The 22,669-nt window shown below is 52.1% G+C and overlaps 1 protein-coding gene across 4 annotated transcripts; it reads left to right on the top strand.

The window, feature by feature from the left end:
- Positions 1–1,350: 1,350 nt before the first annotated feature.
- On the top strand, positions 1,351–21,971 carry PRPSAP1 (phosphoribosyl pyrophosphate synthetase associated protein 1). Of its 4 annotated transcripts, XM_084273676.1 has the most exons (11): positions 1,351–1,481; positions 1,809–1,920; positions 9,923–9,975; positions 11,623–11,689; positions 15,862–16,034; positions 16,454–16,569; positions 17,536–17,591; positions 18,125–18,270; positions 19,242–19,312; positions 20,014–20,160; positions 21,027–21,971. In XM_084273676.1, the coding sequence occupies exons 2-11, from the start codon at positions 1,838–1,840 to the stop codon at positions 21,183–21,185; spliced, it is 1,071 nt and encodes a 356-aa protein (XP_084129802.1). In that variant the 5' UTR covers positions 1,351–1,481; positions 1,809–1,837; the 3' UTR covers positions 21,186–21,971. The 4 variants fall into 4 exon arrangements, with proteins under 4 accessions (XP_084129802.1, XP_084129801.1, XP_084129804.1 ...); XM_084273675.1 differs by lacking the exon at positions 1,351–1,481 and having other exon boundaries at positions 1,540–1,920; XM_084273678.1 differs by lacking the exons at positions 1,351–1,481; positions 1,809–1,920 and adding an exon at positions 3,971–4,031.
- The last annotated feature ends 698 nt before the right edge of the window (positions 21,972–22,669 follow it).

Here is a 22,669-nt window from a genome sequence, read left to right as displayed (position 1 = left end):
GCTGGGCACGGAGAATCCAGGTGAGGTTTCATGAAAGCAAGTGTAGAGTCTTGCATCTGGGAAGGAATAACTGCTTGTGTCAGTACAGGCTGGGGGGAGCTGCTGGAGACGAGCTCTGTGGAGAAGGACCTGGGGGTGCTGGTGGGTGACAGGGTGGCCATGAGCCAGCAGTGTGCCCTGGGGCCAAGAAGGCCAATGGGATCCTGGGGGGCATTGAAAGGAGTGTGGCCAGCAGGTCACAGGAGGGGATCCTCCCCCTCTGCTCTGCCCTGCTCAGGCCCCACCTGGAGTGTTGTGTCCAGTTCTGGGCTCCCTGGGATAAAACAGCCAGGGATCTCCTGGAGAGAGTCCAGAGGAGGGACAGAGATGCTGAAGGGCCTGGAGCATCTCCCTATGAGGAAAGGCTGAGTGAGCTGGGGCTGTTCAGCCTGGAGAAAAGAGACTGAGAGGGGATCTGATCAATGGGTATCAATAACTCAAGGGTGGGACCCAGGGGGACATGGGCAGCCTCTGCTCAGTGTCTGTGGGGACAGGACAAGGGGCGATGGGCTCAAGTTGGAGCACAGGGAGTTCCACACCAATCTGGGGAAGAACTTCCACGGTAAGGGTGAGGGAGCCCTGGGACAGGCTGCCCAGGGGGTGTGGAGTCTCCTTCTCTGGGGATACTGAACAACCAACAAGAGCATCCTCCATGTCCTCAGCAAAGCCCCATGGAGACCTGTCCGCTCTTAGCCAGGGGAAAACAGGCCGAAGGATGACTTTGCACCGCGCCTCGTATCTGAGACCGTCGGGGCGGGCGGCCTCGGGGCTGAACCCCGTGGAGCAACCGCCCGGCCCCGGGACCCCGAGGCCTCCCGCCCCGCCCGCCATTAGAGTGAAGCCAGAGCGCCGCCGCGGCGCTGCCGGCGGAACGGCCGCCATCTTAGACGCGGGCAGCGAAGCCGCCGCATTGAGGCCGCGCATCGTTCCGCCGAGTTCAGCAGGGGGGCGGCGGCCGAGCTGTCAGCCGTATTCGGGAAGCGGGCGGTGAGCCCTCCCTGAGCTGGGGGGAAGAGTTTACACCGTTCCTGCGCTTCCTCCTCAGGTACCGGCGTTATTCGGCAAGTAGCGAACACACCTTTCCTCGCCCTGAGGGGAAAGCGCGGCCGCTGTGCCCTCATCTAAGATGGCGGGGGGGCGGGCTCTCCCCGCGGAGAAGATGGCGGCGGTGGGCAGGGGCGCGCTGGGCGGGTGGCGGGACTCGGCTGGGTGAAGGGAGAGTGAAGGGGATCCCCTCCCCATTACCGGACCGCCTCCCCCCGCTCCTTCCAGCCTCGCTGTCTCCCACTCCCCCTTTTTCCATCCCTCCCGCCCCCCTCAGCCCACCCCCACCTTCCCCAGCCATGGGGAACCGCCTCTCTGCCTGGAGACCCCCGCCCTTTCCCGCCGCTTGTGGGGGTGTCGTGTCTGCTCCCCCTCCCTGGTGCGTGAGGCGCCTTTAGGTGAGCATGGGACGGGCTTGGGCTGGGGCTACCCGAGGCCTGGCTCCTGGGGGCGGGGGTTGCTCTGCAGGCTTTTCCCCCCCTCTCCCGGCTCCTCTATTTTATTTCCCAGTGATATTTCCCACACGCCCCTTTTCCACCCGCCACAGCACTGGAGCAGCAAGGCCATAGGTAGCTGAAGGTCTCTTCTCCTCCTCCTCCAACCCACCCTCCTCCTTCTCCTCCCCCTCCCCACCCCTTAAGGGGCGGCGATCGTGGCGGGGAGGAAGAAAAGGATGCCACGGAAGCTGTTGTTGCCTTATAAATCTGTTTTTTCTCACTTTCGAGCTCCACGGGGGTTGCATGACTCTTTGGCGATGAACGCAGCCAGAAGCGGCTACCGGGTCTTCTCGGCCAACTCCACGGCAGCCTGCACCGAGCTGGCCAAGAGGATCACGGAGTAAGTTCCCTCTTTCGAGTTTCTTTCCACCTCCCAGAGCTCCTCTTGAGCAGGATGGCTTTTTCTTCCCGGTGGCTGGAGAGGCTTCGGGCATCCTCCCGCCTCCCTGAGCCAAAGGTGCCTGCTGCAAACACCTTTGCTCCAGAGGTTTCGCATCAAGAGCTGTTGGCAGCTCTGCCCTTCTCTCTGCACCAGCTCATCCCTCCCCATAGCTCAGTTTGACCCAGTGAGGAAAATGGACTGGCTGCTTTCTGCCTCCTGTGCCTCCACAGGCTACCCCAATGTGGGAAAACCGGGGTTGCAGCAGAGTGCTCTTACTTTTGGGGAGGGGAGGAGGTGAAGCTTGGCTGAGCAAACCTCAGCAAATGCTTTAACTGGTTTGGGAGATGCTCCAAACTTTCTCAGCAGCTTTTTGCGGTGATGGGCTGGCGACTTTGCTTGCTCAGGAGCTTTGCTGCTTGGGGTGTGGGGAGCATTCTTTGTGTGGACCTTGGGATGACACCTGCAGTTGCCCTGACTGAGGTGGCTTTTGGTGGGGTAGGAGAGGTGGGCAGCCCATCATGCTAACAAAAAGAGGGTTGAGTTTAAGGATAGAGGTGTGCCCCTTTTTCATTCTTCAGCCCATGGATGTAGGCAGTTTGACCTTGACTTGACAGGGATGGATGTGCTGAGTCCTGCTGAATGGGGGGGTGTAACAGCTGGCTCCAAAATGGGGCTCTTCACGCACAGAGGTGCACCAACCTCCCCTCAACACTTGACCTTTTATGTTGAATTAGTTGGGCGCTCCCAGCCGAAGGGGCTCCTCTGGGACAGGCATCTGCATCATCCTAAAGCAGGGTTTGGATTTCCTTTCTGCTGCTTCCCAAAGCCAAGGGGGGGTCAGTGCTTGTTTGCTGCAGCAGAGAGCATCCTTCCTACCCCTTGGGCAGCTGCTGGCCCGTTCCTGTCTCTAAGGACATGCGCTTAAATTGGAAACTTGACTAAATACAGGTGTGCTGCCACCTTAAACTGTCTTCCTGTGTGTCCAGTTAGCTTAACAAACAGTGTGTGCAATCCTTAGCACAGATTATCTCCACGAAGCTGACTTGGCTGTTTGGCTGGAAGCGCTGGTGCTGATGGGGTGTGTGTGGGATAATAGTGATGGGCTTCTCAGGGTGAGAGATGGAGAGGGAAATGGCTTGTGCTTGGGAGTGGAAAGGGTTTTTTTTGGTGTGCTTTTTTCCTGGTTGGTGTATTTTTGCTATATTTGGTCAGTTCTGTGTGACTCTCCCTTCACTGATACTCTGAAAATAGTCAACTCTGGATCTAGAGCAGTAACTTCTGCTGCAGCAGATGGGACAGGGCTTTCCAGCTTGTCCTGTTGTGTCAACACAGAACATAGCACAAGTCCCCTGGGGACGAGCTCCCAGTTCTCAGGACTGAAAGAGCAAACAGGCAACCTTTATTCTCTACTTTTAGTCTTAAAAATAACTCCCTTTTCCTTATCTCTTTTAAAGACATAATGAGAAGAGACACGGAGCAGGCTTCCCTGGGCCGTGGCGCGCGCAGCTGGCTGCGTGACGTGCTGCTGTGTCCCAGTGATGCTCAGAGGGTGAATGGCAGCAGGATCCAGGGTGACCTCCTGCCTGTTCTTCACCAAGTAAACTTGTAGTAGAGGAGATGTGAGCTTTTTGCCTCAGTGAGGAAGCTGGGTGGTACGAGCACGACAGTGTGACACGCGGCTGCTGCTTAAACTGAGGCTTAAGGACCTGTAGCTTCACCCTCTGGAAAATGGGAGTGGTCACAGCTCTGGAACAGCAAGGGGTGCAGCACTGCACGTGAACGAGGTCTTGTTGAGGTGGGTGCAAAGCCTGGGGCTGTTAATAAGGCAGATTTGCCCACAGTGAAACACCTGCTGAAAGGAAGTGTGTGTTCAGAGTCCTGTGCAGTGCTTCAGCACAGCCTCCCTTAAGAGCTCAGGGGCTCTCCCAACACCTTAGTAACACACCCCTTGTTTTTCCAGGTCGCAAAAGCTGCGTGGCTGCTGCCTTTCCCCCCTGTGTCCCATCCCAGCCTGTACTTTGCTGGGGAGGCCAGTTGCACCTTTTAATAGTTGGAGCAGTCCTGTGAGGGTGAGTCTCTCCTCTAATATTGTGTGTTCTTTTTAAAGTTTTTTTATGACCTTTAGTAGAAGCAGTAAAAGAACTTTAAAACAACACGCACTATGAGGAAGTAGGGCCCCTTGGGATGCTTTGTTGCTCTGATGTTAAAGTCGATACCTGGGGAGTCCTGGCTTATCCTTTTTTAAAATCTTGAGCCTGGGGAGGAGCAGTGGGACACAAACCAGATGTCTGAGAGCTCTTCAACCTCCTCACTTCACTTTGTGCCACACTTGCAGGGTTGCTTTCGATTCAGGCTCTGAGCGTGGCATTCTGGCACGCTGCCCATCTTTATGATTTCCCATCCTGCATTCCTGTCTGGCTACAGGATGAGTGACTAAAGGATAACCTTTGCTTCAGCTCTCTTGGGGCTTTTGTTTGTGTTCTACCAGGAAGAGGACTTAAGAACCAAATCCATTGTGAAACTCTAAATCCTAAAGATGCTCCTTAGAGTCAGGACCACTGAAACATAAATAAAGCCACGTGTTGACTTGCATGTTATAAATTGAGAAGGAGGATTCCTTTTTTTACTCTTTCTTTCCCAGATGGAAAGAAAAGCTCCTGCTGTAATTAGGACACTTGGTGCCTGATTATGAGCTTTGTTTGCAGGGGTGAAAGATAGTTTTCTGTGACCAGTGTGGGCCTTGTGTGCTGCCAGGGGGAGGGGAGTCCAGCCAAGCTGCTCTTGTTAATCTCCCAAGTACAACTGATGGGTGTAGCTCCCCCTCTGACTGCAGTGCTTGATGCAGAGGGTACAAGTGCTGTGTTCCACTCCCTGTTTGTGTGTTGGAGGGGATTGCTGATGGAAGCTCAGTAATGCTTTCCCAGTGCTCCTGTGGGTCTGTCTTTTGTGGGATGTGATACTCATTGTGGACTGTGGGTGTGAGTGTTCTAGACATTGTTTGGTTTGGGGCATGGAAAATGCTGGTGATCTAAAGACAAAAGCAATGCCATGAGCCTAAACAATGCAGAGCGGAGACTCGTGTTCTCATCTCTGGTCACAGGGAACTGGGTACATGACACGAGACCCAGGGTGGTTTGTGTTAATGAGCAGGAGGGGAACCTTCTCTGGAGGGGATGGGATGTTTGGAGGACTTGCAGCAACCTCCCACAGCTGGAGGAAGACCTTTGATGGGATAAAGAAAGAGTAACATCAGCCTTCCTCATTAGTTCCCCTTACCAGGAGGGCAGAGGGCTGTCAGATCGCAGTAACCTTGTGCTGCTGCTGCTCTCCAAACCCTGTTCTGCTCTAGAAAGAGCCCTGGTGGGGTGGAGCTGGGCTTGGAGGCCTCAGTGCCACTTAGCTGGAGCATGTAACCGGGCTGGAGAGGCTGGCTTTGTTCTGTGCTGGCCAGGTTCAGGGGAAGCTCCTTCAGGAGGGGGGGAGTGGTAGAACTCGAGGAAAATCTGTGTGGTGTTTGCTGGTAGTTGAGCTTTGGTGTGGCTGGAAAAAGTGATCCAAGTGCTGGATGGCTCTGGGTACAAGTGGCAGCTGAGCAGCAGTGGTGGTTCTTCAAGTATCCAGTCGTGCTGGGTGGGTGGAGAGGGGCAGAGGAGAGTGCAGAGAGTTACCAGGGTGTTTGAACAAGGATATTGCTGCGTATCCAGAAGGCTGCTGTTTCCTTTCCCTTTCCTGGCTTGCTCTTGAAGATTAGGGAGATTAGGAAATGCCCTGTAGTGCTGCCTCTGTGCTAGCTGGACCAGTGGACTGATCTTTATTTAAAGATTGGCTCAACTTTGAAAAACAGTTCCAAGCCAGGCTGCCATGGTCAAGCCCAGGGCAGATCCCCTGCCCTCAGCTCCAGCTCCTTCTGCAGTCTGTGGCCATTTGTGGACTCTGTAGGAATGGGGAGAGCTGGGACCAGTTTAGCAATGAACAGGATATTGCCAAAATAAAATCACATCATGGTCAAGGGCTTTGGGTGCAGATTTCTCTTCAGATTGAATGTTTGCACTCAAGCTGACTGGAAGCTTTGTTCAGAGGGAACTTTACAAATGCCTTTTAGGTGCTTGTTGCAGAGCAGAGGGAGACACAGCCGGGGCTGAGAGCCCTTCCCAGTGGAACTGAGACAGGTTTTGATGCCATGAAATACTGCAAGTGCCCTTACTGCTCGAGTTTTGATTCAGCTGAACACCAAGGCTCTCTGAACTGACTGTCCTCTGTCTGGAGAGCTGGGTGCAGCAGTTTTTGACAGTCTAGAGAGAGGCATTTTAAAGCATAGTCTAACACAGCTCCAGAGTTTTTCCTAAAATACCACAGTGTGTCACTTCCTCACTGAAGCACAGCTGACTCCTGGCTGTTTGTGTTTGGGCTGTGGATTTGACACAGGCTTTATTAACCACAGCTCAAGGTCCTCTTGCAGGTGTTGGGACTGGAAAGTTAGGCCATCTTTCCTTGGTGATATTTATGTTGATCTGGACTAAGTCTCTCCATGAGCTTTTAGTGGCTAATTGCTCTGAGTAAGATTTTTAAAGCTGTAAAGAGAATTTTTCTCTTAGATGTTGTCAGGTCCCAGAGGAGCTGGTTTAGGGGAGTGAGGAACAGGGCTTTCCCTATCAGGAGCAGTGAGTGATCACACAGGGAAAGCTTACACTGAGATGGTATTAAAATCTCTTATAGCTGGGTGGAGTGATACCTCAGTCCCACTGTGCCAGCCCTCTGTGCTGGGCTTGGCAGGACTGTGTGTGGGTAGTTTTTATAACAGATCCCAGTTCTGAAGATTGCTGGGTTTTAAAAAAATAAACCTGACTCCAAATGGAGTTTGTGTGTCCCTTGGATGGAGAAGGAGCTCCCAGAAGTGCACTCCTGCTCCCATGTCTGCACACAGCTGGCCAGTAAGTGAGATTTCTGCAAATACTATAAAAATCAGCCTGACCAGTCCTAAACACTTCAGTGTCTGCAGAAGCCCCCCACTGCCCTGTAGCCAAACGCTGCCCCACACAGCAGGCCTGTGGTCGAAGGAGCTCATTTTCCTCTCAGATGTGATTTAGTTCCAAGACCTAAAGTGTTATTTTTGGGAGAAGAAGCTGGGGGGGTGCGTGCTCAGGGCTGCCTGTAGCAGCAGCTCTTCCTTTCTTAGTGTAGATGTGCCTGTGCCTGCAGACAAGTGCTCCAGTAATTGTGATGGGTTCTGTCTGTAGGGTTCTGCTCTTAGACCTGAAGCCCAACACAGAGTCCTCACTGTCACTTTAATTCCTCTGTTGCCTTGACCATGGAGCAGTTGGGACCTTCTGCACCAAGGGGAGAAAAGAGCTGGGGATGGAAGGGGAAAAGGGAGAGGTGATGGGAAGGGGGAGTTCTCTTTGGGCTCCTGTTAGAAGTGGTTGCTCCCAGGCTGTGTGGTGGCTGAGCCTGTGCTCTGTCCTTGACTTGGGTACAGGTTTCCTTCCCTCTTGACAGGAGCCCTGTGGAGTTTGGAGCTGTGCAAGCAGTCCCCTCTCTAGCAGCCTTGACTAAATGGAGGTTTTATTAGACTCCTTTGCTGGCTGAAGTCTCAGCTTACGCAGAGCCTTCAGGAATTGCTTTAGTGGCAGGTGTGCCCCTTGGGTAAACATACCTGAGCTGCCTTGGTGGAGCTGCCTGTCAGCCCCTCTGCCGCGCCCGCGGGGCCGCAGCACTGCGGTGGGCTTGCTGTGTGACTTCCATGGGCAGCTTTATCTCTTATCCTTCCCATTGCCACTCCTCTTGTTTACTTGCAGTCAGCAGTTGGAGCAGAGATGGGATTTATTTGTCTGACAGAGCAATCCACTACTGCTCATTCCTTTGCGTTGGCAGCTGCTTACTCACTGTCTCTTGAGCTGCTGTCTGCACCCAGGCTTGACAAGCTGAGCTGATGAGTGTCCCTCTTTCCACTGGGGAGCAAACCTGCCTTTCCAATTTCTCCTTTCAGCAGCACAGGGACTGCATTGCTGCTGGACAACGTGAACAGGGGAGTGCTGGGCTCTGAGTTCTTCCTTGCAGAGCATCACAAATCTCCACCTCTTAGCACTGCAGGTGCCACCTTCAAGGGGTGTTCTGCTGACATGTGTGTCTGGACTGTTTTTGAAGCTTTCCTTCCTCCCATGAGATGCAGGGTTGACAGTGAAGTCAGGGTGCACGTGCCTCCGAAGGGAGCTTGCAAGGCTTGCTGTGCAGTTGTGGAGGAGCAAGTGTGAGTCACTAAACATTTACCTACACACACTGGTTTGCGGGGGGTGTGTGTGTAACTCTTGAGCTTGTTTTGATGTGGATGTCTTGGCAGCGGTGAGGCTGAAGCTTAGTGGTTGCAGATGCCTGGCTGTAACAGAAAAAGCAGCAGGATCCCAATGGGTGGCAGCAAGTAAGTGCTTGATGGATCCCATCTCCAGAACTCCTCTCTGCTGTGTGTCCATCCCCAGGCATGTCAGCTCTGTTCTGAAGATCCTGAAAGTATGGAGATGCCTTTGCCTCCCAGCTGCAAGTTTTAACTTAGCAGGGCTGATGAGAGAAGCTGAATGAGAGGCTTGGGTGGCCTGCCTGCTTGGGACTGCACAGTCCCTGGGTGACACTGAACTGGTTGCAATCTCACATGTAAGATTCCCTGCCCAGCCATGGCCAGGCCCGCTGGCAGACACACGATCAGAACGTGTGCGTTGCAGATAAGAGTGTGGCAGCCAGCAAAGCGAATACATCACATTGCACTTGAGTATCTGTTATCACAGCTGTCCCAAGCACGCTGTCCAGGCCAGCTTCTGGCTGAGCCCTCCAGCTTGTGGGCTCGTGGCCGAGTCCTGCAGTCGCTGGTGGGCCAGCAGCATGTGACAGGGTTGAGTTGTTTTGGTCACTGACTTCTGAAAAAATGAATCTTTGTGACAATTGGAGTACAAGGCTGAGTCTGTGCCTAAGGAGAGGTGGAGAAAGACCAACTGCTGAAGGAGATAGACTGGGGGAAAGCCAGCAATAGATGTGGGCCCTTTCTTTAGGGTGAGTCCTGATGCACAGACTTTTGGTGTGTGTCCCAGTAAATACCTCAACACATTGAACAAAGGTATTTTGTAGTCGTGTCTCCCAGTCCAGCGTGTGGATGTGGCCACCAAGCAGACCCTAGAAGAGAGGAGGGACTTGCCCTGTGCTCCAGCCAGCTGAGTTGGCAGCAACTCACCTACTCTAAGCATCTTCTTGTCAGCTGAGGCTCACAGTTAAAGCATGTGTGCCTCTAAAGACTCACTGATGGATTGCTTGTCAGCACAGGTAAATACAGCAGCGTCACCTGAGGGAATAGTCTGTCTTTTGGAGGCATTTGAAAGGCTCTTCAAAATGAAGCTTTGCTCCAGCTGTTCTCTGCAAGTAAGAAATTTTAAAAGAACTTAAAGGGTGACTGTAACCCTTGTTGTGATGGATGTTACAGGTTTGGCATTTAACAAGAGGAAGCAGTAATTTAAAAAGCCAAAGTCAGCTGAGTTGTTTCAGAAGGAAATTTTGGGGTGGAAAAAAGTAAAAATAAAAAGCTGTGGGACTCAAAGTGACTCAGTTGCCAATCATCAAGTCTGAATAAATCATTAAGGCTGAGTTCCACAACAGATCTGTGTATGGTGGCATCGCATAGGCTGGCATGATGTCCTTTGCCATGAGGAGCCTCTGGTCAGTCATACAAGGACTGGCTCTTCAAGGGTGGTGTGAACCTGTTGTAGAAGCAGCGTGTCCCAGGCTTCTCTCTGGGGACCTCGGAGGGACAGAGACTCCTGAGAAGGGGAGGATGTGTGGTTCTGCAGCCCGGTGGGCACGCTCAGCTCCCAGTTAGGCCATGCTGTGGTTTGCTGCTGTGTAATGGTTGATCTGGTCTTTGCTGTGGATCATGACCTGCTGAGTTCCTCCATTTTTAAATACCTTTTTTTTTCCTCTCCAGGCGTCTTGGTGCTGAATTGGGGAAATCTGTGGTGTACCAGGAAACCAATGGAGGTGAGAGAAACCTTTACCACTTCCAACAGTTTGGAGGTAACCTTAGAAATAACAGGTCATTCCATGGGCCAAACCTGTCTAACAAGTGCTGTGACTCAGCTGTGATGTTCCTGCTGCTTCTGGCAGTGCTGAACCTCATGTCTGACCTTGGACAAAGCAATTAAACCTGTTCCTTGTTTCCCCCTGTTACCTGTTTGCCTGCCCATCAGCTCACTCCTGCCTCAAGGAGAGCCCTACCCGGGGCGTCACCTGCTGCAGACTCTTACACACCTTGGTGCTTGGCAAACCATCCCACAGGGTTCAAAGTAACGGCCTGCTTTCTGTCTGCCTTGAAAACTGCTAAATTACCTCCACCTTCCAGCCCTCCCCTGCCACAGGAAGCTTACAGCTGCCCTAGCAAGGACCTGTCCCCCTTGCTTTAGAGTGCAGCTTCAGGGCTGTGCTGGGCATTGTGCCTCTTGGAGCTTGCTTTCATCTCCTCAGGTGCTGTTTTCAGATGCTGGGCTAAAACACAAAGGTGCTGGTTAAGAGCTCAATGGCTGTGAGTCATTTACAGCTCCAGAGGCTCAGTTACTTATTTGAAAGAGACTAGAAGCAGGGAGCTGATAGAGGGGAGAGGGCAGGATGGACCTGTCACTGGCTCAGCGTGAGGGTGTTGGATGGTGCTGTGGCTTCTACAGCCAGAACGGGCCACACGGTGTGTAAGCTGCTGTCTGGCTGTGGCTGGGTTGGCTGTTATGTTTGCAGTAGCAGCAGCTTGCTGCCTTTTGGGGGTTAGTTTTAAATCAGGTCACTTTCTACAAGGTCTGAAGGTGTTCCTCATGGCTGCACAGCAGATCAGTGTGGTTTCAGCCCAGTGAGTGCCTTAAGCTTTCTGCCAGCGCCCAGGCAATTAGACTTTGAATTTGGTAGCAGGGTGGGTCTGTCTTTCCTTTCACTCACCTCTGCCCTCCAGTTCATTACTGTAGGAAATGAGTGGTGAAAACAGGCACCTCAGGAAACCTGGTGTCATTGCTTTGGCTTTGCAGAGCTGCTTCAGGGGTCAGCTTTTGCCTTTGGGTCTGGGACTGCAGGAATTATGTTCAGCAGAGACCTGGGTCTGCAGCTTGTGTCAGTGTTGGAATGTCTTGGCCTTGAGCAGGGAGTTCTCTTTCTGAGCTCTGTGCTGCTGGTGTTGCCTTGGGCTGTCCAGCCTGTATGGAGCCCACCTCATAGTAAGCTCCAAAAGAGCAGAGTTACCTTCTTGGTAAGTACTAAAGGTTGTTCTGCTTTGGGTGGTTCATTGTTTGCTAAAGAAGGTGGTATTGACTGTTTTGAGCACCAGCACGGAGAAGTGAAGATCTCTTGTTGAGAGTTAGGGTTGTGTCTTCTACATGTAAGAGAACAGCTGTTCAGCCTGGGTTTGCATTGTGAATACAACCAACCTTCTGGTACTTCATGGTAGATCTTTACTTCCTGGGAGCAGCCTTTGGAAAACCCACTTGGCTCATCTGTGTTTGTGTAGTGGGTGTATGGGCACAAAGGGCAGAAGAGCAGCAAGTCCTCATCCACCCTGAGCAGTGAGCAGAGTTTCTGCTGAAACATTGTGGGCTGTTACTGTCAATCTGAAGTTTGGAAACAAAACTGACTGTTTTCTGTCTTCTTCAGAAACAAGAGTTGAAATAAAAGAGTCCGTCAGGGGACAGGATATCTTCATTATCCAGACCATCCCCAGGTATGAGACTTGAGGTTTGTTTTCCCAGCAGTGATGTGCTTTGAATTCATGGCTCAGCAGATGTTTTGCTGTGTTTGCTTGCAGCATGATAACCCAGCTGTCCCCAGTGCTGTCAGTGCTTTGATGGACACTTCAGACACTGTAGTGTTATGCTGTTAAAATTCCTGGGGGATCACTTGCACCACAACAAACTGAGAAGCTCCCCAGCAAATACCTTCAGTGTGTCACTTGAGGCAAGAACAAGTGTGACTGATGGCTTCAAGTGAGACATCCCTGGTCTGTGTGTCCCTGGTCTGTGTGTCCCTGGCCTTGCAGTTGCTGGGTGATTCCTGATTGGCACTTCAATTTCAGGATGTGTAACTTCCTCTGCCTTCCAATTACTGAGCCACAGAGCCAGCAGCAAACAACAGCTATTGATTACAGGCTGGATTACTGCTCCCCTTCTGCTGCAGTGATGTGGAAGTGAGCTCAGGTGGAAGCACATAGCCTCCCTACAGTACTCCTATGGCCCTTAGTGTTGTTGGGCCTTTTCTTGAGAGCCTTTTTGGTTTTCTTCTGGGTTGTTTTAGCCTTGGAGTAAGGGGAGAAAGAAGTTCTGTGAGTAACCAGGGGGGTAAAAACCCAGCTGCTCACCCCAAGAACCTTGCTGGCTGAGGAAGAGCATAGTGAGGTAGCAGCAGTACAGTGCAAATGACCAACTGTGGGTAGGAGAGGTGCTGACAGGATGCCTTCTGCACAGTTAGCAAAACAAGGATATTTATTCCTGCTCTGAAAGCTTTCCAAGTTACCAAATCCTGCTCAGATTCTGGAGATCACAAGAACTAAGAGGTACCAGAGCTCAAGCAGGTAGCAGAACACCCCAAATGTTTTCCTTGCTTGCTGAAGACTTAGAGCCACTGAGAAGGCAAGGTAACTTCCCCTCTGTCATGCCTGGCCTGTTGTAAAGAGATCAGTAGGACTGCAGGATGAGCTTGCTCACTTCTAGAGTTCTTAGTGCAGGCTGAGACTTTTCCTAGAGCCCATCTTCCTCCAGAGAGATGCTCCAAGTGTTTCCTCCCTGAGGGAGTGACTAAATACGTACAAGATTAAATCCTGCATCAGTGGATTTGTTTTGGGTGAATAGTGCCATTCTTCTGTCCCTCCCTGGAGAGTTCTTGGAAATAACTTGTAACTGAGAGCCCTGTGAACATCAAACATCAGGTGTTTGCAGAGAGAGAATGCAGAGCACTAGGGGCAGCAGGATTTTTGGGAGGGGAAAACCTCTCCAGCTTTTAACTTGCTGAGCCCCTGGCTTTTCTGTAACCTGAGTTCATGTTGTGGGCCAAGAAATGGGTCCTTTTTAGCCAAAATGTTCAAGGCCCTCTGGGTGAGGAGCAGTGTGCAGCCAGGTCATGTTTTCAGAGGCAGCTGTGCCTTGCTGCATTGCTTGATGGGTACAGGGACATCTCAATTTGGTGGTGGGTTTCAGGAGAGTAGAAACAAGTGTGGTGCATAAGCTGTGACTGGGACTGCTGCACTCAGTAGCAGTTTGAAGAGCAAACAGAATACTAGGGCTTAGTAGGAAAGGAGTAGGGAGGGGAAAACCAGCCTTGTTTTGCTGCAGCATGAATTTAGTTTGCATCATAAATGCACGGAGAGAACAGGAGGAGCTGAATGTTTGATCCAAGCTCCCTGTTCATGCAGCAGAACTCAACACAGTTGCAAAGACTGGTATCATCCAAGGCTGCTGGTGTGTGGAGTAGTGCTCAGGGGAGGGGAAACCAAAGAGCTCCATGTTCAGCACATAGGAAAAGGAAAGAACTGGTGGTGTGGTGATAACTCTCAAAGCAAGAGGAGGAGTCTCTTAGTGCTGGTTGTGGTGCAATTGACTGGCAGCTTCACATAAGGGAACAGGGATCTGCAGGGATGGGGAGCAACAAGGGGGGCTCCAGGCTGCTGGAGGGGGTGGTAAGGGGGGGTGGGGAATAGCTGAGCTGGCTGTAATGTCCTGGCAGGGAACTGCCAGTCCCCCAGGCTTTCCAGCAGTGACTGTGAGCACAGCACCAAGGCTGGAGCTGGGGAGGGCAGCAAGGACACTGGGGTGCTCTCCTGGGTACCTGATTTGGAGATGCTGTGGCTGGGATTCCACTGCAGATGTTCATTCCCATCCTGAGCCAGGCCCTTGACTGGGATCAGTGCCCCTTGCAGAGGAGCAGAGCAGTGTGGCTGCTAGCTCAGCACCAAGCATCGAGTGGGTGTTCCTTGCCTTGAGGAGCTCCCTTCCAGTCCTGCCTGAGGGACACATGCATCCACCTCTGCTCCTGTCTCTGCTAGCTGGTCTGCAGGAGCTTCTGGAGCCCAGTGTGGGGTCCTGCTTAAATATTGAGGTGCTTCTCCATCAGTGTGGCTACCAGTGTCCCACAGCAGTACCAGGATTGCCGGTGCCTTTTAAAATCAGTGGGTGCTCTTTCTCCCAGGAGCACTCTTGTTCTCTGCCTGCCATGTATTCCCATATATAATTATTTTTTTAAAGAGTAATTTGAAAAATAGTGATGGAGAAGATGGAATTTCTGGGATAAACTTTAAATAGGCTTAAACGTGACCCCGTTGTTTTTATACAACACTGATAGTAGCATCTTCTCCTCTCAGGGCCCCGCTGGCACAGCTAAACACCACAGGGAAGAAACAGTTCTTTGTCTGCTCCTTGTCCTACGTGGCAGGGGGCTGTGTTTTATGTAATTCTTGGCTGGGTGCTTCAGAGCTAACAAAGCTTTTCTTGTGTGTGAACGGCATTGTGTGTGTGAGGGCTGCTGGGGCCGGTGGGAGAGGAGACACCCGGAGCGCCACGGAATGAAGAGCCACAAACAGAGGTTGATTTCTGAAGAGAAGGGGGGTTGTGGTGGAGACATGGAAATGCTTAGAGGTTTCTCACAGGTCAGGCTTGGAAAATGGTATCTCTCAGCTCTGGGGGAAGCCATCCTTGGTGGTCAGGTGGAAAATGAGTCCTCGAGCAATGTCTGGGTGATATCCAGAAAGCTCTGCAGAGCTTTAAGCTGCTCGGTGCTGTTTGTGTGAAGAATGGCCTGCTCAGCCCCTGCTCTGTCACTGGGCTCAATGGCTGAGCCACCAGCAGTGTTGGCCTCCTGGGGACCAGTCTGGAGAAGTGGTTTGTCACTTGAGACTGGCTGAGATTGCCTGTCCCTCTGTCTTCTCCTTTCAGGGAGGTGGTTAAGTTACTTTCCCTGGATGTGTTTAAAAAAAGGGTAGATGAGGTGCTCAGGGATATGGTTTAGCTTAGGATGGGATTGGTTGGACTTGATGATCTTCAAAGTTCTTTTCCAGCCTTGTGATTCTGTGAACTGATGTTCTTCAGTTCCCAAATGGTTTCAAGTCAGTTTGTGACGATGCTGTCTGCATCGTGTTGGTGTAAAGGAACTAAAAGGGCTTGGCTTTTTAAATCCCCTTCTTCCCAAAATTAAAATTCCAATTAAAATGTAGATTCCTGCAGTCCTGCTGGGTCATGCTGGTCATTGTGGAGAAGTGAACTGGAAATGGGGTTTTACATCTGTTCCTTGCTGTGGTCTCCAGATATGTTCTGCCTGTGTTGCTTTCTCCTTTTGTCTTTAAGACACAGCCCTTCACTGTGCTGCTCTTCCATCTCTAGATGAGCTAGATAGTGTGGAGGTGCTGACCTCCACCCAAGTGACACCTCTGGACTTAGCAGTGTTTCTTAGAGCAGGAAAAATAACCTGCCTTATGTTGTTAAACAGAAAAATAGAAAATAAATCCAGTGTGGAAGAAGTTGTGTTGGCTACATGTGTGCTGCTGCTTTGAAAGGCTTTTTTATTTCAAAATACACTGTGTGAAGTGACATTTGTTCCAACATAAATGAGGAAAATGCTTCTTTTCCTTTGTTTTTGTGAGAAATAATTGTACACTTCATGTTAGACTAGAAAATCAAGTTCTGGTCTGCAGCTCTTGAGTGCTAGGGTCGTGTCCTGTACATGGAGCAGTTGATTGTAATGTGCTGTGGCATGATGGAAGGAGCTGCACAATTACAGTCTGGGTCTTGCATACATTAGCATAAGATGTAACAGTGCTGGCTTGGCAGTTTGGTGAGGAGAGGGGTATAAAAGTTAAAGGAGTTGCATTGGAAAAGCACTAATATTTGGCCTGGTTTTCAAATCTCCCAGGGATGTGAACACTGCTGTCATGGAGCTGCTGATCATGGCGTATGCACTGAAGACCTCCTGCGCCAGGAACATCATCGGGGTCATCCCTTACTTCCCCTACAGCAAACAGAGCAAAATGAGGAAGAGGGGCTCCATAGTCTGCAAGCTGCTGGCTTCCATGCTGGCCAAGGCAGGTGGGTGTCACCTGGCTTGGATGCTGCACTGCATCCAGCTGCTTGGCATCCCAGAGAGGGTCTGTCCTTCTGCTCTTCTCCCATTTGGTATGGGGATGTGCCTTTGAGCCCTTGAGCCACTCTGGGGGAATGAATGTTCTTCACTTTAATTTTATTTCTGTGTAACTTGCACCTGGGGAAGTGGCCTAGAAGTGTCACACTGAAATATGACATGACAGTGTTGTGACTTACCACATCCCTGTTGCTCATTATGTCTTGGGAACTTCCTACCTCAACCTGTTTGCTCTTATTTTATCACATAAGTAATAGCTAAGGAGTCTTGAGTAATAGCTAAAACAGTCTGGAAAATGGTGATGTTCAAGGAATCCCTCCTGTGTGGGAGTCATCTTAAAGAGTTGCTCTCTTGTTTGTCTCTGTAGGTTTAACACACATTATCACCATGGACCTGCACCAAAAGGAAATCCAAGGCTTCTTCAGCTTCCCAGTAGACAACCTGAGAGCATCCCCTTTCTTGCTCCAGTATATACAGGAAGAAGTGAGGTTACTCTAGTTCTACATATATCAGTGTGTCTGAACTCGTCTCAGTGTGGTAGCAGCCTTGGGCCTCTGCTTGTGCAGAGGTGGTGTTGTCACACTAGGTCATGAAGGACCTTCTGTCAATGACTTCACTCTTAGGGGGTTCCTATTGTGTGTTCCTTGGGGATACAGACTCACAGATAGAGGAAAATGTTATGTTGTGTGATGATACCTAGACAGAACTGAACTCCTGGCCACACACAGGGGATGAATTTGCTCTCTGTAGAGTCAGTGCCATGTGAGAGGTGCTATTTTTGCTCCTGCCTCTAATCACCTTTTAAAACCTGTTAAACTGTGTCCCTTCACCCTTTGTTCAGCAGCGGGTGTCTGACTGCTCTGAATTATTGATAGACTGTGTCTTGGGCTGAGTGTGGGAATGCTGAGCACAGCAGAGCTGGGACCAGGGCCTGGAGGTTTTATTTGCCATGTGCAGAAGGTGATGGTTTGAGGGGGGGTGTTCAGACCCTCCCCTGCAGACAGCAGTCCATGTAGTGTTTGTTAAACACAGTCTATGTTCCCACCTCTGCCGGTTCTGAGCTCAGGGGTGATGCCTGCTGTGTGCTGGGGCTCTGTGTGCTGGTGAGAGCCAGGCTTTGATACTTCTGGCCCCCAGAGCCCATCATTGCCCCTCCCTCTTCCTTCCCTCAGACAGCTCTGCCCAGTGCTGTGCCCAGGCTGTAACTTGTGGGCACCAGCAGAGAAGGAGGCACAGAGCTGCCTCTACTAAACTTACTTGTGCTGGGTTTGGGGCAGAACATCCAAATACTGGGGATGAAAATGGGTGCAATTGCCTCCAGTGTATGGCTGCAGAATGAAGGTCTAGATCTGGGGAAGGAGACTGGGCGGGATTACTCAGCCATGTGTCACATCAGCTACTTGCTAATGAGAAGGTCTTTTTACTTAAATAACTTTTTATTACATTTAGATTCCAGACTACAGAAATGCAGTTATTGTAGCCAAATCTCCTGATGCAGCTAAAAGGTAAATGGATGCTTTTCTACCTGGTTAAAAGTAACTTGGAAAAGATCTGGGCTGATAGACCAGGAAAAATTTGGGAGGGTCCCAACAGGATCAGGAATCTGGTCTGCAAGTCTTTGGTGGCTGGGAATGGAGTGGATGTCTGTTGTGGTGGGGATGGGCAGCTGAATTCTGCAGTGCCAACCCTGTGGGAGTAAACTTGGGGGTAAACTGGGGGGGTCTCTGTTGCTGCAGAGCTGGGTGCTTCTCATAACCTGCTGCATGAGTTCCTGCAGTGCCTGACCACCTCAAAGCATTCAGCACAGGCAGAAACACCAGGAGAAACACCAGGAGACCCTTGTGGGGCAGCCAAGGGGTAGAGTGAGGTTTGGGATATTAAGGAGGAATTAAAAGCTGCTTCTAGTGAAGCATCTTGCTCGGGGGGGGTGGGCAGCCGGAGAGGTGCATCCTTTGCTTGCCCTGGCTCTGGGGGAGGCCTGTTGTGCTGAGCTGTGGAGCTGTGTCAGCCTGACCCCTTCCTGGGGTTGTCCCTGCAGGGCTCAGTCTTACGCCGAGAGGCTGCGGCTGGGGCTGGCGGTGATCCACGGGGAGGCACAGTGCACCGAGCAGGACATGGACGACGGGCGCCACTCCCCACCCATGGTCAAAAACGCAACGGTGCACCCTGGTCTGGAGCTGCCACGTAAGAGGAGCCTTCTCTGCTCACCTTTGGTGGGGGGGAGGGGGAAGGGAAAGGATATACAGGCTTGGGGGGGAAAGGCTGCTGGTTGAGCTGTGTCGGTGTAACCAAGGTAACAGTGGAGCAGTGGAATTCTTGTGGAAAGGTTGGTATCAGTGAGTTGTGGGAGAAGGTACAGGGGAAGGTGTTTGTTGAACTCTGGCTGTGCAGAGAGCTTGGGGAGTCAAACCCCACATTCAAACCTCACCTTGATGTGTTCTGGTGGGATTTAGTCTGGGTGCTCCTGCTCTGGCAGGGGGGGTGGACTAGATGAGCTTTTGAGCTCCCTCCCAACCCCTGACATTGTGATTCATCTTTATGGAGCATGGAGCAGCTACAGAGAGAGGCTGGGGGAGCTGGGCTTTTCAGCCTGGAGAAGAGAAGGCTGCAGGGGGACCTCATTGCAGCCTTCCAGTCCCTGAAGGGAGCAGAGACACAGGAGGGGAGTCAGCTTGTTAAAGGGTAGATAAGGCAGGAGAAGGGGGATGGAGTGAAGCTGGAGGAGGGAAGGTTTAAATTAGATATTAGGGGGAAGTTCTTTGCAGAGAGTGGTGAGGGGCTGGAACAGGCTGCCCAGAGAGGGGGTGGGTGCCCCATCCCTGGGGGTGTTCAAGGCCAGGTTGGATGGGGCCCTGGGCAACCTTGTGTAGCTCCAGGCCTGGAGGTTGGTGTCCCTGCCTGTGGCAGGGGGGTTGGAGCTCTGTGATCCTTGGGGTCTCTTCCAACCCAGACAGTCTGGGATTGTATGATTTAAGAAGAAAAGGATGGTTAAACCTGTGGTGACCCACTTGGGTGGGTGTCAGGGTGATGCAAAGCATATGTCTGTATTTGTGCAGCAATGAAAGCAGCAGTTAAGGGCTGAGCTGCTTGTGTGGTGGAGCTGCTGCTGTTTCCCTCAAGACAAAGTGACCCAGGCTTTTTTTTTAATTCCTCAGTGATGATGGCCAAGGAGAAACCACCAATAACTGTGGTTGGAGACGTTGGAGGAAGAATTGCCATCATAGTGGTATGAGAGTGATGGAAAGGGGGGGTGGGGTGGCTTTCTCTGAGCATCTATTCTGCTTTATCCCAGAGGGTGGAAGGCACTGCTGCTATGGGGTGGGAATGGGATTGTTACTCCTTTTCTCTCCAGTTTTGCTGGTGGCTTTGGTTATTTCAGTTTTCTATGGAAAGCCCTTGATACTTGAGCACTTTAAGCCCTGAAGTACCTTTTGCTCCCTTGAATCTACGAACATCAGATGTCTGTGAATACTCAAATCCAAGACGTGCAGAAAAACCTCCTGAAGTGCTTTAAAACCAGAATTCAAAACCCCAAAAGCCAACAAAACCAGCCAAACAAACTAATCTTGCTGAGCTGCTCATATTTGCTGTGCCATGCTGCAGAGTAAGTAATCAACATGCAGCTACAATCACCATGAAAAACCCCCTGCCTTATTTTCATGAGCTCAGTTTGTGGTGTGTGTGCATGTGCAGGGACTCATTTGTTTCCAAGACACAATATTTGCTTTGCACACCAACAAAAGGCTCTGTAAATGAGGGAAAGGGCGTTCCCAGATTTAATTCCAGCACCTGGCTTTTCCTGCATCTCAACAGCAGCTGAAGGAGCCAGGGATTATCTTTTCCAGAGCTGCAGTACCTTGCAGATCCTCTCCTGCCCTGCTGGCACAGGAAACTTCTCATTTTGATGCTATTTCTGTTTGTTCTCAGGATGACATCATCGATGATGTGGAAAGCTTTGTGGCTGCTGCAGAGATCCTGAAGGAGCGTGGAGCCTACAAGATCTTTGTGATGGCGACTCACGGGCTCCTGTCAGCAGATGCCCCCCGGCTCATCGAGGAATCCTCCATTGATGAGGTGTGTTTGCTCTCTGGCCTGGAGAAGAAGGGCTGGTGCTGGTGGCCAGGTTGATTTTAAACCTTTTAAACCTGAGGGCTCTGTCCTCTCTGCTCATCTCCAGATGACTGCTTTCACCAGATGCTTTCAGTTAACTGGTTCTTTGTTTTACAAACCCCAGAAATCACGTGTGATTAATCCTTGTTCAGATCAGATCTGCCTTTGTGTGTGATTTCTCTCTCATCCCCACCTGGGCTCTCCCCTTGCCCCAGCTGGGCTTGGGACTCCTTTCCCAGCCTGCAGCCTGCCTGCCTGTCTCACTCCCCGAGCTGGGGCTGGAGGGTACATTAAGGGGTTCCAGTTTCAAACCTCCCTCTTAGATCACAGGGTCTGACATGTCTGTTTCTCAGACCCTCAGCCTGTGTGGAGGTGGCTGCTGTAGAGTGCTGGTCACACCAGTCCCCTCAGCAGACTGACTGTCCTGGGGGGCTGACTGCTCATTTTAATCTTTCTAGAGTACAAGGGTTTCTTCTCCCGACCTTTGTGGTCTGTGGGGACAGGACAAGGGGCGATGGCCTCAAGTTGGAGCACAGGGAGTTCCACACCAATATGGGGAAGAACTTCTTCCCGGTGAGGGAGCCCTGGGACAGGCTGCCCAGGGGGTGTGGAGTCTCCTTCTCTGGAGAGATTCCAGACCCATCTGGATGCTGACCTGTGTGACCTGTCCCAGGGACCCTGCTCTGGCAGGGGGTTGGATGATGATCTCTGGAGGTCCCTTCTAACCCCTGTGATCCTGTGCACGGTGACGCAGGAGGCACAGCACAGCACTGCTCCTGGAGTCCATGCAGTGACACAACTAACAGGCTTTTCTTTCTGGCACTCTGCAGGTGGTTGTAACCAACACAGTTCCTCACGAAATCCAGAAGCTGCAGTGCCCCAAGATAAAGACTGTGGATATCAGTTTGATCCTCTCCGAAGCCATCCGGCGAATCCACAACGGCGAGTCCATGGCCTATCTCTTCCGCAACATCACCGTCGATGACTAAACCTGGTGCTGCCCTTGTCCTGGCTTCCACAAGAGAAGGAACAGTGCATGAAAAGGCAATACCATAAATTAGAGGCATAACACAACTGTTTATTCTTGTAGGAGTGTGAAGGTTTTCAGGGTCTTGAGCCATGAGATCAAATAGAAAAAAACCAAACCCAACCCACAAATCAACCTGGCCAGCACTTGACAGGTGACTCGAAGAGGGGGGAGGATGACACCTTCATTAAGAGGGATGGATGGTGTGGTGTTGAATGTAAAGTTCCTTTAATATGTGTAGTGTTACCTCTCACCCTGTAGCGGGGAGAAAGAAAAGGAAAATGAAGTCACTGTCAGCTTGTGAGATGAGAACAGACACTGCTTGTTGCTGCGTGTGGGCAGCGAGAGGACAGAGCCTTTGGGGTCCTGTGCCTGCCTGGGATGTGCCTGTAAGTGTAGAAGGGAGCAGCTGGCAGCAGAGCAGCTCCTTGCCTGCTGTGTGGCCTCTCCTCTTGTGAACATCTGAAAAGGGCAGCTTGGGGTAAGGCTTTGGTGAGGCTGCTCTGCACCCTTGTGTCGTGGTGCTGGGACCCCGGGCTGGGGCCCGTAGGTCCTGTGCTGGCTCTTTGGTTTGCGAGCGTTGTGTCATCACTGTGTTCAGGGGCGTCACGCCAGCGTCGGGTCCTCACTCCAACACTCATCTGTGCTGCAAACCAGGTGGGGTTTCTGCAGCTGCCTGTGGCTGGGGAGCTGGGAGGGCGTCTGCCTGTAGTGCAGCTCTGCTGAACCCCCAATAAAACCCATCGGACTCTTCAGTTCTGGTGCTTCCTGGGAGCTGTGGGCTCAGAGGGTGAGGAGGGAAACAGGGGCTGGTTATTAGTGTGAGGACGTGCCTGGGCCATCGCTCCTGTGCCAGGAGCTTTCCTCGAGCCTGGCTGCTCCCTGGGGCTCCCGGGTTTCGCTGTGTTTCTTGTGCAGCTCCTTGCGGGGCTGAGATGCCCTAGCTAGGTGCGGCGCTGCCACCGGCAGTCGCCTTCCCGTTCCCAGAGGGAGCGGGTGGAACTCTGTCCCGCTTTCCGCAGCCTCCGGGGGGGAACAAGCCCGAGGGGCAGCAGTATTCCCCGGCCAGCCCGGGCTGGGGGCGGGCAAGGCGACCCGGGCCCCGCAGCCTCTTCGAGGGCCGGGGGATGGCAGCACCGCCTGGGAGCGGGAGTGCTCCGCCTCATAAACAGAGGCACATGGCAGGGGGCTGGGCCAATGGGCAGCGAGGAGCCGGACGGGCTGGCCAATGGAAGGCAAAGGGGGCGGGGCTGGCGGCAGCCGGCGCCTGGGGGTTCGGGCCGGGAGCGGGCGGGGAGGGCGAGGCGGCTGCCCCGGGCTGTGCGGGGCCGTGCGCTGGGCTGGCCGAGCAGCAGCAGCAGCAGGAAGGGTGCCGCCTGCGCGGCCCTCCCACACTCCTGGGTCCCTCCGGCCACAAGAGCTCCCGTGGTCCGGCAGGGCAGCAGC

The sequence above is a fragment of the Gallinula chloropus genome (assembly GCF_964237585.1).
Source record: "Gallinula chloropus genome assembly, chromosome: 20".
NCBI lineage: Eukaryota > Metazoa > Chordata > Aves > Gruiformes > Rallidae > Gallinula > Gallinula chloropus.
The sequence above is the reverse complement of the archived record's forward strand: the minus strand, read 5'-3'. Positions and strand labels throughout refer to the sequence as shown.

What these genes read in the sequence shown, in the direction of transcription:
- PRPSAP1 (XM_084273675.1), top strand. Translation starts at nt 1,757, where the DNA reads ATGCCACGGAAGCTGTTGTTGCCTTATAAATCTGTTTTTTCTCACTTT. An exon ending in ATTATCCAGACCATCCCCAG is followed by an intron (nt 11,690 to 15,861) that starts GTATGAGACTTG and finishes CAAATCTCCCAG; the next exon opens with GGATGTGAACACTGCTGTCA. An exon ending in CCCTGGTCTGGAGCTGCCAC is followed by an intron (nt 18,271 to 19,241) that starts GTAAGAGGAGCC and finishes TTAATTCCTCAG; the next exon opens with TGATGATGGCCAAGGAGAAA.